The sequence below is a fragment of the Falco cherrug genome, chromosome 5 (genome assembly GCF_023634085.1).
Source record: "Falco cherrug isolate bFalChe1 chromosome 5, bFalChe1.pri, whole genome shotgun sequence".
Classification (NCBI taxonomy): Eukaryota; Metazoa; Chordata; class Aves; order Falconiformes; family Falconidae; genus Falco; species Falco cherrug.
In genome coordinates this window covers 28,747,345-28,766,623 of record NC_073701.1, presented here as the reverse complement: position 1 = coordinate 28,766,623, position 19,279 = coordinate 28,747,345, and the positions used below count along the sequence as shown (strand labels likewise).

The following is a 19,279-nucleotide window of genomic DNA, read 5'->3' as shown; positions in this document are numbered from 1 at the left end:
AAGGTAAATCTGTGACATTCCAATTTCTTCCCTAAACTAGAGAACCTGGCAGGTCAAAATATATGTATGAGAATTAGAAGATCAAGTCTCTCTAAATCTGAAGAGGCAGTATTACAAATGAAAATATTTGGAAGTAACAATATTATAATTGCACTTTAAAGCAGAACACATTACTTTTCTAATCATCATAATGGTAACAACATTCCATACACTACGTATTTCCTATAGTCAGTAGGTTTTCTGTCCATCAACATTTTATGATGCCACCTTTCAGCACACATCATTATATTAGGTTATCAAAAGAATACAGACAAGGCCAAACACTGTACTCCTACCAAGTATCTACCACACAATGAAAAAGGAGAAAGTAAAAAAAAAAAAAAAAAAAAAACCAACAAAAAAACCACACACCAACAACAAAACCCAACCAAAACCATAGCTTGAACATTCCTCTCTGCTAGTCTTCAATTTAGTATATATATTTAAAACCCTGGAAGCTCTTACAATCATGCAAACATTTATTTTAATTTACAGATAGGATCATTTGTAAGTACTCCAGAGTGACTCTTACCTACATAGCGTTCCACATCTAAAACGGAGAAAGTTGGCGGAGGAAGTCTGAGCCCCAGACCATCTAATTTAGGAACCATAATGGGAACATCAAACCCATGTTTCTCCAAGTATCTTTGTGTCAACTGGCTTCCATGCATTTTTAAAATTACTTCATCAGCACTGGTGGAAGGAAATAATGGAATATTAGCAGAAAAGTATCCGCCAAGCACTACTAGAAAAAAAATTATATCACAGTTTGTGGGAGGACTGATGGGAATGGCTACATTTGAATCCAAAAGAAGTGGACTCAGTACTATTATATTAAGCTTTTAACGAAAAAACAATGAAAATGTCCTAGACCAGCAAGGAAATGTTTACTGCCATGCATAACCTGGGAACTCAATAGTCTTTCTATATGACTGAACATAGTAATTTAATAGGATGGGGAAAAGGAATTCTCAGAGAAGGCATTAAAGTACAGTCTGGTAACAACAACAAGCTCCTTTAAAGAATTGTAAGTCATTATGTTTCAGTAAGATAGTCAATCACAATCACAAACAGCTCAGGGTGTAAGTGCAACGATGTTTCTCCATTTTCCTCTAAAGCATGTGAGAATGGTTAGACTACCAGTTCACTGTCCTGGTTTCAGCTGGGATAGAGTTAATTTCTTTTTAGCAGCTGGTGCAGTGCTGTGTTTTGGATATGGTGTAAGAACAATGTTAACAGCGCACTGATGGTTTTAGTTGTTGCTTTGTAACATTTATACTAAGTCAATGACTTTCCAGTCTCACAGGTCTTGCCATCAAGAAGGCTGGTGGGGCACAAGAGGTTAGGAGGGGACACAGCCAGGCCAGCTGACCCTGGCAAAGAGATCCATACCATAGAATATCATCCTCAGGATATAAACTGGAGGGAGTTGGTCAGGGCCTGGACTGGCTGGGCATGGATCAGTGGGTGGTGAGCAATTGTATTGTGTATCACTTGTTTTTTCTCCCTTCCCTTTGGATTTCATTCCTCGCCCTTTCTCCCTCCTTTTCATTATAACTGTTGTTATCATAATTTTGGGTTTGGGGCTTTTTTGCCTCCTATTTTAATTATTAAGCTGTTCTTATCTCAGTCCTCAAGTTATACGTTCCTTTCCAATTCTCCTCCCCATCTCTCGGTGGTGGCAGGTGGGGGGTTATGAAGTGAGTCAGCAGCTGCATAGTACTTAGTTTCTGACTGGGGTTAAACCATGACACTCATGTAAATGATCTATGTTATTTGTAATGGAACTGAGGACTATTCATTGTCAGACAGAATATTCTGACAGTTTAGGCACAAAAAAGAAACACAAAAACCAACCACTCATGCTACTGCCCCTGATACACACTCGGCCAACACCTCTTCTCTACTTTTTCCACTGAAATGTGTAAGTAAGCTTCTGTACCTTGGGAAAGAGCGAGCCCGCAGCTGTTTAACAAAGGTCCGTGTTCCTGCCTGCACTGGTTTGGAACCATCGTCCAACTCTGTGTAGTCATGTCTGTGCCAGTTCCTCCTCTTCTTCACTACAAGTTTCAGAAAGATTGAACTTTGAATTAGTTAAATCAGATGGTTCAGATCAGCAGTTATCCTATCAGTGAGCCAGACATGCCTCAATTACATTACTATGATTAACAAACCATATTGCTTATGCAGGTGGCACACTACCTATCTGCACAAATGAATCGTCAGGACACCTGACAGTGATCCTCTATACTTCTATAGCTCCTTCTGTGTGAGAACCTCAGAGCACATTATACACGATTTAAGACTCCATATCCAGTGCAGCACAGATAAAAAGCAGCAGCCTGAAAGCTGTCCAAACTTAAGTCAGCCACAAAACTAGAAATAGAACTTTACTTTACTAAAGCTTAGACCTTTCTTTTTTTTTTTTCCAGTTAAGAGAAGAATTGTACCTCTTCAAGACCCATGGACTTAATTTTATGTATCAACACAGAATTAACAGGACCTAATCCCATTGTGCTATCTCACCATACAAGCATAGCTGCATCCAGTCTGATAATATTACTATTACTCACTACCATATGCTGTTTAAAACCAAGCCACCTTTCTTTTATCAACTGCTCGCATCTCCATAACAGTTTTAGGCATAAAATGTTTTACACAGTTTTGACCTTTACTATACAAGAACAACACACATAAATACAAGCATTGCACCCCAAAACAATCAACTTCTGAGTGGTTTGAAGCTTTAATGTGCTGTTAAAACAAACTAATAAAGAACAAAGGATAAATTAACGTTTTATTACAATTTTGGGAATCAAACTGATTGTTCAATAGAGATTAAATTTCATTTGTAACAGTTCCCTATACTTAAAGGGCTGAGGAAAATGAAAAACTAGACATTCTCATACAAACTGTTGTATTGGTTATCCCCATGACAAATGACAGATACACAAATGAGAAAAACAACACTATTTTTATAGAATCATAGAATGGTTTGGATTGGAAGGGACTTTTCAAGAGCACCTAGTCCAAACCCCCCGCAGGGGCAGGGACATCCTTCAGTAGACATAGTTGCTCAAAGCCCCATCCAACCTGGTCTTGAACACTTCCAGTGACAAGGCATGCACAGTTTCTCTGGGCAACCTGTTCCTGTCTCACCACCCTCATTGCAAAAAAATTCTTCCGTATATCCAACCTAAGCCTACACTCTTTCAGTTTAAAACCACTGCCCTTTATCCTGTCACTATAGGCCTCACTAAAAGTCGTCTTCTTTCTTACAAGCACCCTTTATATATTGAAAGGCTGTATTTTAGAACATTGTAAGCTGTAAGCAGCCACCCCAGTTGAATTTTTTAGTCTTCAGTGAAGCAGAGGACAAAATTACTTATGCTATCATGGTGAACTTACTGCCTGTCTTCAAGTTTTCATTATTTCATGACAAATTATTTCATAATGGATATTTCATTAATTAATCTTCATCAACCACTCATTTTGTATCTTCGTTTACAAAGAACCCAAGCTTACTGCTTTGAAAAGAAGCCCTCAGCTGTATCACCTATCTCTTTCTTAGCAAAATGCATTTTTGAGCACTTTCTATACAAACAAGCCTGTATCTCTTGTACTCAAACATTCAACAGGCTGAGAAGCCTTATTAAATTCCCAAGAGGTGCCTCAGAAAAAAAGGACTACCGCCTCATCATCTGGGAAAGAAACTCCAACAGTGCTGAACTTGCCACCTTTCTACTCACCAGCATATTTACCACTGTAAGAAGCATACTAAGGGTATGGCAATTTTTAGGTTGCATTTCAGTTTTTCCTAAAAAAGCCAAATTCTGCTCCAAAGCATTAGATAGCTGCTACTGGAACACTGCCCCAAGGAGATTTACTGAGACCAAATGTATAATTTAACCACTAAAATTAAGCATAAATTTAGTTACATCCTGCTTTAGCAGGGGGGCTGGACTAGATTATCTCCAGAGGTCCCTTCCAACCCCAAGCATTCTGTGATTCTACAATTTGCTGAAGTACAGAAAAGGGAAAAGCTCCTGTTCTTGTCAACACAAATGAGTGTTTTACACATGTATAGAATGCAGCCTGCAATGCAAATATAACACCCAGCTAAACCACTGTATAAATACAAATTTGCACTTTATGAAGAGCTCATTCTTAAGTCTACCGTAACCATGATGCACCCAAAGTCTGAAAAAGTGCTAGCAATACTGAAAACACAGCTAACAGTAACAGGAAGCTAAGGACTTAAGAAGTGGGAAAAAAAGTAGTTTCTAAAAAGGAAAAAAAACTTGCTGCTTCTCCAGAAAACACAGTTGGTTATATCAGAATAATTGACATCTTATAGTCTTTACATGTAAATCATAATTATTCCTACTGATAAGCTGTTTCCTACAGACATGACAAAATGTACCCTTTAGAAGACATTTAAATAGCTATAAATGTCAGTTTATTCTCTTGCTAACCTGAAAACCAGTGCTGAAGAACTTGCTTAATGAGCCAACTATTCAAATACAATAAAACTTCATAAATAATGAAGCCAGGTTTATTAAGTTTTCAAAGCTATTTTCTCAGTCATAAATAATAATACAAGAAATTAGTGGCTATTACTAATTTGCAACAGAGTAGTTTCTCATAAATTCACTGCTGTTATAATAGCTCATTAAAATTGTAAGATGATACAGCTGCTTAAGAGATTTTATAGCACAGAATGAACTTTTAAAACTCTGTCTTTCCAACATTTACAAATCAGAAATCAAAGTCTTTTTTGTCTTTCCAACATTTAAACATCAGAAATCAAAAGTCCTTCTTTTACTTAGTACTTGGCAATGTACATCATCCATCTGTAAGAGAGCACTGAAGAACAGAAAACAGTAATGAGAACTTTTTCCACTTACATATCTTTTTAATTCTAGAACTTTTATAACCCCTTAAGACATTACAATAACAATTGCAAGAAAAATAAGTTAAGTGAATGGATCCTCATGCTCAAAACGAACAAAAAAACCCTACACATGTTGAACTGCACATGTAACACCTCCCCCTCTCAATCACTCCAAACTAGTGGAAGAAACTTGTGTTCACCCTTGCTGTTCCTGAGAACTGAGGCACAACCTGCTGTGACAACACTGAAAATACACACACTGAAAGTACACTACACAGTTGCAGGGGGGCTAAGAAAAGGAGAGGAGTATACTGGAAGTTTTCATGAAAAGTAAGCAGGAAGCTATTTTTAAATTGCATTCCTTATATGTTCAAAACTATGGACCAATAACTTTACCTCCTTCAGGCATACACTGTTCCCTGCCTTCTCACACTACTAGCCCGTTTGCCTTAGAAGTCACATACTAGACTTCAAATGGGGACCATCAAGAGGTGTACATCTGTACAAAGAAGCCCCGAGTCTTGGAAGTGGTCCTCTAGATGATTCTCTGAGACCAAGGTAAGAGAAATGTTAGCATAGGAAGACTGGAAAACTTTAAGGAGCACACAGTAAATTTAGAATGCCACTTCTAAGGTCTGGTATATCATCTCATATTGTCAGCTCAGACCAAACACTGGCATTACTACCACAGTCAAAAAAACCCCAAAAACAAGTGGGAGGGAATTTACAGAATTTGAGAAGGTAAAACCAGGTTAATACAGTAATCTCCTGACAAACACAGTCCTGTTAACATTTACTGCACATTGTGATCTCTTAAGCTCTGGATTCTAGAATCCGGTGGCTGACCTGACTCCCAGCATTCATGCAAACAGCATTTTCAGACTTACGGATCATTGAGAAAACTTTGAAAACAACAAAATATAATATGAAGACACTGAACCAATAAGCTGAGAAAACTCAATAGTGTATTTATGATTTTTTTAAAACAGTCTTAGGGTTTTTTTAATTATTTAGGATGTTAGGATTAATTATTTAGTATTTTACACACACGGCTGCTTACTGAAGGTCTTATAAAATTGTTGCTCTTCCAAATCAAGAAAAGGATTTATTTTTGTTTGAAAAACAAGAAAAAATTGATTGGTTAATTTGATCTTTACATCTAACTATGCAGCAGCTTTCTTTTCATTATTGGAACTTTTATATAATTAATTTGGTAGGACACTGCAATTAACTATCCATTTGGTAGTATGAAGTATGTGTTTCTTGTCTATTTTTAGTAAATTTTTTGCACTACATCATTTCATTAGATGGGATTATATACACAAGTGTATGCTGAAATCACAGCCATACTTGCCCTCTTTAAACCAAACAGCTGCATTTTTGTCTTTTTCAAAACTCTAGACAAAAGATTTTAGAATATGAAAAGCTGAAAATAAAAATGCTTTTTTTTATTTTACTTACATACATAATTTCATATGATTGAAGCACTCTGGAGCATTGCTGCAACACTTGAAGTCATGAGACATTATCAGTCTCTAAATATAAAGTAAGTAGAGCCCAAACCACAAACTATCACAGATTTGATTCTGACAGCTTAGCTGAGAACAATTAATAAGATTCCAGGTGAAGACATACTACGATATATCACCTCTACTTAGGATGATAAGTGACAGGTCTGAAGCTTCCACTAAATCTAGATGATCTACTTACTTGAGGCAACAAGAGTGATAAGAATAATTTTTACCAGAGATTTTTGTCTTTTTGAAAAGACTTCAGACACAAAAAAAATCACTCTTATCTCTCTGTCAAATTGCTGCAGGTGAGACAGAGTGCTCATCAGAGCTAGCAGGCTCTGCATTACAAGAAAGGTTATTCATAGGCATCATGGTGAAGCATACTAGTTCTCCCAAATCAAGAAGAGAAAAGAAATTTTGAATTTACTCTATTCCACAAAATAACCAGGCAGAAAGGTAGGAAAATAAATGGCTGTTATTTGTATTCTGATTTACTGGAAAGACATGCAGATTTTTAACTGAAAATGACAACTGGAATATTAAAAACCACAAGCATGTAAAACCGCATTTTAAAATAGCATTTATCTTAATTTCTAGCCCCTAACCTAAAAGTAGCTAACCCTGAACTCACATACTGTACTAGATACATATCATGCAACATATATCAATTACATGAATAAGTGGTGCTTTATCACTTTGTTCACACCCCACACGACTACCACTGAGATTGCAGTGGATTTAAACTTATTTCTAAATTATATTCAGCTTTGAGAAGATTCTAAATTTAAGTCACAGCTGACTATAAATTACTATGTGGTCTTCAAGGAAAAAAAGAACCAAAGCAAACCCATGTTAGAAAACACAGCCAGCCATGACAGTGCTGGGAGGTTAAAGACACACAGTGCATATAAACATCTGTCAGGTCTGAACATAGAAACTTAATTAATTGTTGGAAAGGTGACATTCATTTTTACATTGTTTGCTTTTGAGAAGTCATGGGGGAAAATCCAGAGAGTTGGATAAAGCAGTATCCTTTCAGTAGTTACAAAAAGACAAAAAACTATTCCATCTTTCCACTGCATATCTCTACAGCAAATTGATTTACTGAACCGAGAACCAGAGAAAAGGTGTCTCTTGCTGCTCTGTTTCACAGGCTCTTCTGGCAATTCATAAAATTGCATTAGGACCTTGGTGGAAACTTCTTTATAAATCTGAAACCTGAAATTCAGAGCTGTGTAATTCTCAAGGATGCAAACGGGATGGGGCGGGGAAGAAAGAACACCCACGGGAAGTTCATATTCTCAGGTTGCACTGGACCGTTGCGGCATGTAGCCCACAATCATCAAGAAAGGCAAGACAGCAAACTTCCACGTTTTCTCAGAGTTGCCTTCCTAAGTATTACAATTTTGATGATTAAAATACAGGAACTTTAAGCCATTTTTTGCATTTTTCTTGTTTTGGTTTGGTTTTTTTTAAGAATTATTCCCTGATTTTAATTCTCTCACTCTCTGTCAAGTCCAGATTGTTTTATTATAGCTCTGTGCACTTTGACTTCTCTAATGTGTAACAGTGGCTTATATTTTATTCTATCTGCATCTCCAGATAAAGAAACCTTTCAGGGTGAATTCTTTGGGTTTTTATCAGCTCAGAATTAGTCATGTAGAACTAGTAACTTCTAAATAATAAACAAGATCTTGAATTCTTTTTCAAATTTACCTGGCGATAAAACAGACTTAAAGTGTAAAATAAAATTTTAATAACCCATACTTACTTAGAGAAGGTCCATGGAGAATTGCACAGTTGGGACAATGGTATAGATCAATGTCAACAGCATGGTGCTCCTCTACCCCAACACAGCTGGAATAATATTTTTTAAATGTTAGTAAGAATGCATGCCAGATTTACTTTTCAAACTAAAAAATAATTAAATCTTTTTACCAGAACATGCATAGTCTACAAAATTGTAATGAGATACCAAATTGTCTCAACTACTGGGATGCCACATAGATTTTGAGTAATAATTTGTTTGTCACCAGAGAATAACATTAAAAAAAAAAAGAAAAAAAACCCACACATCATAAAAAAGAAACAAGAATCAATTTTTTTTAAAGCAAGTTCACAGTACAAACCATTACCCCTCAACCCCAGCTTTGATCCTAATTACAGGAAACTTTATGCAAAATCATTCAAGCAATTCTCGTTACGAAAGGTATGATTTAAAAAAAAAATTTAAATCAATTTATAGAAATTATGGAATTTTTTCTTGTTTCTTCTTTCTTCTATCCTACAAAAAGCACTTTACTGACTCCCACCTCCCAAGACAAACCAATGAAGAATACTTTCATACTATTCCTGAAATCTTTATACTACTAGTACTAGGCTATGTAAGCTACACAAAGCACTCCGTAGAATTGTTTTTATTTTAAAAAAAGCAACAAGTATTTCAAGGAGCACTTGAGAGATGTACTATTTTCCCAGTGTACATTTTTTCCCAGATAAAACTAAGTGGGATTAAAGTTGAAGATCTTTGTAACAGTCATAACAAAGCACCTATACTGCTATCTAACTAAATAACACAATTTTAAAGTCAAAATTAAGTACATTTTCTTAGAAGCTGAAACACTAGAACTTAATTGGAGAAGATGTGCTTTTGCACAAAGTTCTCAAAAGAAAAAGTAATCCTTACTTGCTGGTAGAATCTGAAACCCAGCAGAGTTCTTTCTCTCCGAAGTTCATTGACACTTAGAAAATTCTTGACTTTATAATACAGAAGCAAGACTACAACACTGAAGACTTACATCAAAATCAGGTATTTACATTCAATGCATTCTAGTAACATGAGAACTTGAACAGTACTCCATTCACGTAACCCATTTCATATCAAATGACTGCTTGAATACTGAAGCTTTGAAATGATCCAGCTAGATGAAGTCTTTTCCTTAGCAGCCTAGTGCCAAAACTGCTGACACACTCCAGTGTCAGTACATGCTGCCAAAACAACACACTAAGTCTAGGATTCAAACCGCACCAATGAGCAAATCAAATCTCAAATTGAAGAGCATCTCCCGCGTAACTATCAATGAGAAGTACACCATTCCAAATTCTCTGTAAACTGATTCAGCTGGTTCTACTTCTCCATTCACTACATACCACATGGAATTTAGAAATTACATAGCTTCTTTATATACATACTATTTTAAAATCTGAACACAAAACTCAGCTGCCTCAGCTCATCACAGTTCTTGCAATATTTAGTATCTGTTTTAAGATCAGACCCAGAGCAATTGTTATTACATGAAAATTCAGCTGACACAAAAACAAAAAGAAGGCAGAAGCAGTCTTTAAAAATGCGTGTCCGATTTCCCTCTGCTTGTGTTCTCTCTCTTTTTATAGAATTTATGAGTGACTCAGAATCCTATGTATTATAAGAAAACTGTTTTTAAATGTACACTCTAAAAGCCCCAAATGAGAAGGCTGTTTTATACATCCTTAGGAATCCCATTATTTTAACTAAATTTCTGGGGTTTGAACAGCTACAGATATTCATGTTCCAACTGTATCTTGATCAAGTTTGCACAATTATTCAATGAAACACAGTGCTCCATGGGAAAACTTCACTTACTCCCTTCCCTTTTTCTTGGTGTTTATCATCTGACATGTTCATCATCAGCCTGATAGATTATCTTGCTGACTAACAGTAAGACCTTTTTACCAAAGTACAGTAAAAATACCTTCAGTTTTGACAACTCTTTGTCATATTCTGTTTAAGAAAGTTAATTTTATTGTCTCTTACAGAATGTTAAACATAGTCTGAAAAGAAAGCAGAAATTCTGTTAAGTACTAAACACTTTCTCCGACTTGATTAATTCCAAAACCTTTCATGAAGGCACATGGGATTTCCTGTATAGAAACAGCAGGCAACACTGGAATAGTATTAGAATAGCGGGAATAGCCATTCAATAAAGAAAGCAAATGTTTTGAGGCTACTATTTATGCTCTAAACTCAGACCTAACTGGAAAGGCAAAACACTAACTGGGAGATGTTGGAAGAACCTAGCAGCAGATACCTGACTGATGCAAAAAGCAAATGAAGTGCCAGCACCTGCAAGAACAAGCCTTGCCAAGGATGCCACAGAGCATATCAATCACGTACAGCAACATCACAAGTCACTTTCCCGAGTTGTTTTCTCCAGCGTACATAGATGAATCTGACATTAATCACTGTGGCTACTAGCAAGCGATCAATTAGTGTGGTAAGTGCAACTTCAGACCTCAAACATCAAAGCAAGGTCACCAAGAGGTAGCAGAGGGCCTGGAAAGCATTAACATACTCAAATACGGTAGTGCTCCCAACCCACCATTGTTTTCCTGAATGAAATATCATTATTACCCTTCACCTTACCATCCATCTGGGTTGAAATTACTTTAGTATGCACTACATATTTTCTGAATTGCTCATCTCCCGCAGGGAGGCTGTAGACCAGTCCTCAGGAATGGTGAAAAGTTTACAGTATTACAAAATAAAAAATGAAATACAATAATAATAAGCAACAACTGTAGGAGACTCTGCAAAAATACCTCTCTCATTCTGTTCATGAAAGTGAAAGGCCTGAACAGGCCCAGTTTTACTTGAAATGGTTTTAGAAGCAGCAGCAAGGTAGAAAAATCTAGTTTAAAATAGACTCCAAGATAGCAGTCTCTGAGTGGTCAGGCCTTCACAACTTGCCCAAGGTGTCTAATATCAAGGCAAGGTCAGCAAAAGGTAGCAGAAGAATCAGGGAAGTGCTATGTTTTTTCATATACAAGAACATGCCTATCCCTGGCAACTGAAGAAATCCCTTGCTACTCAAAGTTCAGGGAACCTGTTCTCCAGATTTAAGTCTCACTAGAAGGTAAATGTTTTGATTTAGTCTCAACTTTCCATTTCATTATTACATTTGTAGCTATGTAAAAGGAGCGAGTGTAAATCAAATCAATCAGAAGAGGACTGTCTAACATATCTGATAGATACTGTGGACCTCTGCTTTTCTGTAAAGGAAAAATAAGATTTCTTTCACAGGGGAAAAAAATAATCCTGCAGAGACTGCTCTCTACTGCAGTATTGCTATAAGTTTAGAATTTAAGAGACAAGTACAGATAATTCAGTATGGCAGATTCAACAAGTACTTCACAATTATGCTGAAATGCCTTGCACAAGGAGTTTTCAAAAGTCCAAAACATTTACAGGAAGCATTATCCCTGAAGACTGCACTGGCTGTACATTAGTAAGCCGCCTGAGGCACCTGGCACCTCTTCTCTCCTACAGCAGCATGACGTTGTGAACAGCTATTGGACCCATGTCAGTCACCACGCAGGCTGCTGCACCTTCCAAATCAAATACCTGCTTGCTTTCCATCCAGTCTGGCTTTTTCTCTTCGCTACTTCTGATGTTATCAAGCATGATCATAATGTGTAGAGATTGCATAACTGCCTCTGTTGGTATGACTGAAAAAATCCTGGTTTAAGAAAAAATTCCAAAGCACTCTTGATTCAAGGCCTTATTTTCAGTGTTCTTAAAGGGACATGACTACTTGAGAAGCAATTTATCTTATTAAAACAAGTAGCGTATATACTCTACCATTAAATAAAATTCCAAGTATAAACGGGAATGATTGCACACATAGAACTACAAAAAGTCAAGTGAGGAGTAAAGTTTGGATGCCCATTTCTCCAACTGTCACAGCTGAAAAAAAACTAACAGGCCAGATTATCAACTGTTGGCAAGATATTCCTACTAGCAAATTTCTGATACTTCCTGTATAAAAGGCATACTGAAAATATAAATTTTGAAAATTTAGAAATGTAAGCAATTCTCAACGATCTAATAAAAGGACTGCAGAAAACAGATGGATCATCCTCAACATTGAAAACATGAGTTAATTTGTCAAGAAGCTGGGCCATACACAAGATGCCATCCTCTTGCATTCCATCTTCTGCTCCTTTCCCCCCATCACTTCAATTCCTTAAGCTCCTTTTTCATCTTTTTCAGTAGCGTGTGGAAAACAATCTAACAGACTCTTCTTTCTAGATGCAATTATACTTCTTATGAAGCTTCCCACAGTAGTTTCCACTTCTCTCAACACCAGCATGACACTTTGTACCTATAGGCCTCAACGTAGCAGGTGAAGAAACATGACTAGCCACCACAGGAATGTCTTCTACTTCTTCAAAGGATATTGTCAGATAGATATTGTTTCACAATTAGGTATTTATTAACAGCTTAAAATTAAGGCAAAGTTGGGTTTTTTTAAAGTTTGTTACATGGAGCTCAGGCCCAAAGACCTCCTGGTTTTCCACAGTCTGACCTGAACAGTCTGACTTTTTCTGTTGTCACTGCACAGCAAAAATGCAGGTTCAGGACTCTTGCTAGCATGTGTAATTAGGCAAAATACCTTGCATCTTTTCCAAGCTACAAAATTACTGAAAAATACATTTTCCAAAATCCCCCCATATTCTCCCTGAATAAACACTATGGTTATTCTTTTTCTTTCTCTGCTATCCCATTTTTGCAGAGGAATTCAGCGCATCCTCTTCTTCAAGTCCACCCTTGCATCAGCACCCACAATCTTTCCTTGCTATGCCTCAAAGCACTGCAGGCTTTATCCGTAAAAGGAGAAAAAAAACTATGTCTTGACATCCAGTGGGGAAAAAAGTCAACAAAAATCCTGGAATAGTGGAAAAATACTAGGGCTATTAGCGCATATTCCCTGTTACTACAAATGCAGGGCTACAATTACTAGGGGTATAGGCGTGTTTCCTATTGCCTCGTAGGGCAGACCCCCAAAATCCTTTTTCAATTTCCAGTTATCCAGAGAACAGCTGAGAAGATATATATACATAGCGAGCCCCTACTGTGTATTAAAAGGGATGAAGAAACAAGTAAGTCAATTCTAGAGGCAGCAAAGATTCACTAGTAACTGTACAGCCTTAACTGTCCAAAACCAGAAGTCACTCCTGCAGGGTACTTCACACCATACTACACAGAGTGTAGCTGTTGCTGCTGAAGAGAAGCCCCACTCTCCTTCCTCCAACTGTCTGACTATACATTTCCATTGTTTCTCTCACCAGATCTAAAAACAACAGGGAGCCACGTGACAAGCCAGTTCAACAAGCTGATCCAAAGGAAAAAATACTAACTACCACTCAACTCACTTTTTCAGATAGGCTTTAGCAACCTTAAAAATAAGATTCCTATAAATGAAAAATAAATAAAATTGTGTATGTTACAGTTATGTGCAGTTATTCACCAAATATATAACTTGTTCTTTTCAAGACACAATACTTTAAAATATTCTGTTATTCCATCTCTACACGATTCTGTCTTTCTAAAAAATATTGCTGAAAAATAGAAAAGAAATGCCTGTTCAGCAATCATATGCCAACAATACACACATACAAGAAAGAGACTGGCACTTGCCTTTCTAGTGTCAGGCCTTATTAGTGAATTTCAAATCATCATAGCTGAGAGAGATGTCTATTAATATAGTGAGCAAATAACTAAGTAGTAGGCGAGTATTACAGCAAACTTCTCAGTTTACCTATAACAAGGTCTGCAGTTGCTACTTTCAGTCCCGATCCATTTGAACATAACAAAATACTATTGCATTTACTGTCAAAATTAATTAGCAAGCTTGCAAGTTATGCAAAGAACAGCTTCTCCTACTTCATTCCAAGAATGCAGAGAAAAGCATGGGGTAGGAAGTCAGTTCGGCAAATTTTAAGGAATTCTTGTTAGTCATTTAATCAAGTCTATTATTTCCAAGTGGGAAAAGGATGCCAAGTAGGCATATATTTACAGGTTAAGACAATGGAAGTACTAAAGATGGCACTGCCACAACCAAATCGCCACATCTGCCACTCATTCAGGGACAATATTAAAACATTTAATTAGGAATAGAAAGACAAAGTCATAGTGTGACAATACTGTTAACATACTACATACCATCCCGTAGCACAAAAACAGCTGTACAATGAAGTTTATTTGAAGGAAATTCTAAAACTTAAAATAAGTGTAGTGAGCTTTAAAAACCTGAACCTCAAGTGCCAGCTAGATTTTTGGTTTTCCCTCTTCAAAATACATGCAGTTACACCAAAGGAATAAAACTGACAAAAAAAACCCACAACCACCCAACCAAAAAACACAGGAAAGTACAGGGAACCACCATCTATCTCTTAGTCTTACTGTGACAAACATGGTAACAATTCTGGAATCACAATACTAGTAAGTTTAGGTTTACAAGGATTTACTTTGGCAGTTAAATAATTTTAAGTAACCGACAAATTTCTATACACTAGATATAGACCATGATGCCTTAAAATAAATTACAGAAAAAAACACCCAACATAAAAATATTTGAGCTTTTGATTCCACCATATTCACTTTCCAAAATGAAATACCTTTGACTGGCATAAACACAACTCAAATAGCATGCATAAATACACTTTTAAAAAATATTTTTAAAAATAGAAAAACAGAATAATGGTTATCTGTAGCAAATATACCCCTCTCTCAGAGCTATCAATTTTCTCCAGAAAAAAAACCACCACATTTTTTAGATTTGTACAGAATATATGGATAGTGACCCAACAGTATACGCAGCTTTAGTACATACTCACAAAGGTTCCATCAACCAAGTTCTTAAGGACAGAAAAACTACATGTAAGACCAACTCTCAAAATACACAAGCTTATTCAATATTGCATCATCCTACAACGCACTTAATCTCAAGAATAACAATGCTGCAATATACAAATAAAACTCTGATCCTTGACTGCTCAGAGGCATCTCTTCTGACACTTCCAAAGGCCTACGAGATCTTAGTCTACTTTAGATTAACAATTACATCGCACAGTAAAAATGTAAATGTTCATTACATAGATTTACACTTTCTAAGGTAATTGAACTCCGTTTCTTCTGCATTATGTAACATTTATCTGAAATGAGGTATTGCAGTAACACAAAACACACAAACAGGTACATGATCTACTTTGATTTCCAAAGGGCATTCCAACGACTCAGACTTCCTGGACCTTCAGAAATAAAATCTAAAGTTTGATAGCTATACTAGCGCTGTCCTTACAGAAGACACTTTCAATAGCAATAGTCACGCACGTTCTTCCATTGAGAAAGAAAATCAGTATACATGACTTCTCAGGTAACAGTGCTTTAGACTCCTCAAAGCACAGACAAAAAAAAAAAAAAAAAAAATCAGTTAATGACATCTTGTCAGAGAAAGCTCAACTCCACAGAATGGATTCTGAAAAGCAGAAACCTAATAGGAAAATTATGATCAATGGAACAAAGCTATGAAGTTACATAATGACAAATGTTCAGTTACAGATACAACAAAACCTTCTACCTGCAGTTTCGGATGTAGCCATGTGTTCAACGTGATCATGAGGGTACCTAAAATCTCAGGGAAACAATACTGACATACATTATCTGTACACCAATTCTTCCACTCTGTAATTCTAATCCAGTCTGAAAATTAGTTGGTATGTTTTTGGAACTGAGCATATGCTTTTTTCCAAGATCTGGATTTTAAGTACAGTCAGTTCAATTTATTGAAATTGCTAGAAAAAAATTAACAGAGAAAGGACCATTGCTTTTACAAAATACTTTGACAACTGAGTATTTGGTATAATCAGCATAATCTTACTTCTAGTCATCTACGTTGATGATGAAAAGATTGTGTGGAGAGCTGATTTTTGATACAAAGATATAATGTAACTATTAGGAATCTAATCAAAAAAGTAAAATGACTTTTCAAACTGCAGTCAAAAGAAGGACATACTCAGCAAATCCAAAGAGCTTTACATGCAAAAATACACACTGAAGTCAAACAACCTCTTCACTACGATGTAAGAGCGTTAGGAAGAGACACACAGTCCAACTTATTTCATAATAGCATTGACCATCATGGATTACGTGTAGCAGTTTTATGAGAAGTACTTTTCCTAATGATGATTTCCTGACAAGGCCAAGTTAACATTACCAAAGTACTTCTGACATATTCCTTCTGTTTAGTGTCATCTAGTAAGCACACAGCCAATTTCTCCCCCCTTCCTATGCCAACTGAGATTTCTACTTATTCTTCCCAACCAGACTGATTGCATCAAGATGCTTTAAGAGTTATTTACAATTAATTTTTGTCCGTGTCCTTTTAAAATCATTGTATTACAGAAATGAAGGTCTGAAGGAGCCTAGAACTTTTGGTGTACATTTTAGTAAAATAGGCTGCCTCAAGAAGATCAGGAAAATAATATTTAGAGAAAACTACAGCAGACTTCAAAACTAAACAGCATGTCAGAAAGAGAAATTCATTTTAAAAACAGCAATGATAGCTGAACGCCTTATTTCAGTGTGAAACCTATGAGAGAAACCAGGATGATACCAGCAAGTGAATCAAGATGTAAGATTTATAGGAAAGAAGAAAAAAAGAAAGTGCATCAAATTGACCTGAAGAAAATTTTTTAGCACTTTAAACCCAATAATCACCGTAACCCTTCATATATGAAGCAAAGGACTCCGTTCGGGAATTCAGAAAGATTCTCTGTAGCAGTTCAGATTCCCATCTTCCTCTATTCATTTTCCCAGTATGGCCAGACTGACACACCAAAGAAGAGGAGAAACAATAGCCCAATCTTACTTCAGGCACTGTGTCTTAGTGGAGTTGCAACTGCTAGAAGCATGTTGAAATAAATGAGACCTATCCTGTTGTTCCCACACTGATGCAGAAAAAAGGATTAACATTGGATTTCAAGTAATTCTAGCAATACTGGAGTCCCAATTTATCTGGCCACAGCAAACATGAATTTTAGTTCTGGTTATAAAGCAAAGTCTGTAACAGCTTTGTTTTCCCATTAGGTAGCATGGGCCTTACATACACAGAAGAATACACATACTAGTTACTTGATTCAAAGAGAGAGGGCACTGGAAGGGGAAGAGAAAAGACAGAAATTAACTATCTCCCTATACATTGACAACAAAGGTTAGAATTTCTACATCTTTAAGAAAGTTTTTCCATTAAGTCTTTTTTATCTTCTCCTCAAGAGTTCAACCCAATGGAGGTTTATGTCTTCCCCACTAAGATATTCCAGAACCTAGTAAAAGGCTCTGACAAATAATTGCATCCTATTTACATAATTTGCTTTATTTCAATTCCCCGACAGGGTTATTCTAATCGTGCTTAGCAATGAGGAAAGAAAAAAAAAATATCCAAAACTTACAAGAAGTAAAAAAAAAAAAAAGTACATTAAAAATAATACCTCCAAACCACAGAGGTTTTAAAGGCAGAACCAACACTGCCTTGATTCTATGACAAGAAAAACAAACAAAAACCCAAAACACCAAACCACAAAATCTTCAACTCATTTAAAAGGGCTGCCATAGCTATCTTGAAAAAGACATATTAACTGAGTGCCTGTGTGTGGTTGTATTCTACCCAAGGACACACTATGGTCCAAAATCACCACCATTATTTCCCAAGCAGAAAGAAAGGAAGAAATAAGCTAAGCTCTACTACAGAGATAACAACAGGATGGAAAAGGGAAGTTGGTATACAATTAATTAAACCTTCACTCATTCAGGAATAAAGCAGCTATGACAACTGTAATACAGCAAATGAAGGCCGCCCCTTTTTCTGAATGAAGACATTTAAAAAAATGAAATTTAAATGAGAGATACAGTCTACACATACTTGCTTGCTGCAACTTTTTTAGTTTCTTGTCTTAATCTTTCTCAGTGCCAACTTGCACACAGACTCCTGTTAATTATCATTCTGTCTCTAGCCATCCTAATGAAACATTGCATATGATGTGGTTTTAAGAATTACTAGTATCTCAAGTCCTCTGACCACAGCCAATGTGAATTTCAGTTCTAGTTCCAGTGCAGTTTCCTATTAGGTAACAAGGGCCTTCTGTACACAGAACAGACATAACAGTTACTTGTTTCTGAGAGGGCACTGGAAGGGGAGGAAAGAAGAGAGAAATCACCTGAATCACAAACACACAGCCTATGAAGAGAAACTGAGGTTCAACTCAAAATGACAAGCAGATCTTAAGAAGCAATGACATGACATAGCTTGTGTTGATCGAACAGCTTGCAGCCACTGGAAGAGGCAGGTTACTCATTCCCTTCCAAGCAAGCACTCCATTTCCCCCTCCTGGAGTGGCCCCGGTACTTGCCTGGTTACAAAGCAACCTGTTTTCACTTGCTTATCTGACAGAAACTACCCTAGCCAGTTTTTTGCCTGTTTACCAAGTTAGCTTACAGCACAGTTGGACAACTATCCGAGCCAATCCATGAGAGGGAGTGGGACTATGTCACCTGGAGAGAGGGATAAGAGATGTAGGACTGCCCCTTCCGACAAGGGAAGGCATTAGACCTGCTCTGGCCTAACTGTTGAACTTCACCTTCATCACTCACTAATACTCAGAACTACTCCAACCTAATGGATAAATTGCCAATAGCTTACCAATTAGATTGCGAGGAACAACCCTCCCTGCACCTGAAAAACTTGCTAGAATTTAAACCTATACCCTGCACAACATGGAAAGAGACATTACTAAGTCAAACATGCATTCATTGGCACCAGATGCTGTAGGTGAAGCACGGTTCTTTAGACAGCACAGCATTTAAGGTGGTCTTAGTCTGACTCTCTCTAGGTATACCAACCCTTCTTATTAGATGAAGTGTTTAGTTTTACCGGTTCCTTGAGACCAGTTACCTGTAGCTCCAGCTACAAAAGTAGCTGAGGCATGTACCAGGCAGATATATGACTTCATGCCACCA

General features: G+C 36.7%; 1 protein-coding gene across 2 annotated transcripts in view; it reads right to left on the bottom strand.

Annotated features, from left to right (window-relative positions):
- KDM7A (lysine demethylase 7A) overlaps positions 1-19,279 on the bottom strand; it is a 71,830-nt gene that overhangs the window by 35,312 nt on the left and 17,239 nt on the right. For both annotated transcript variants that reach the window (XM_055711124.1, XM_055711125.1), the window contains exons 2-4: positions 8,219-8,304; positions 1,982-2,099; positions 572-732 (exon numbers count right to left, since the gene is read on the bottom strand). In XM_055711124.1, coding sequence (XP_055567099.1) covers positions 572-732; positions 1,982-2,099; positions 8,219-8,304 — 365 coding nt within the window. The remainder of the gene's footprint in view (positions 1-571; positions 733-1,981; positions 2,100-8,218; positions 8,305-19,279) is intronic.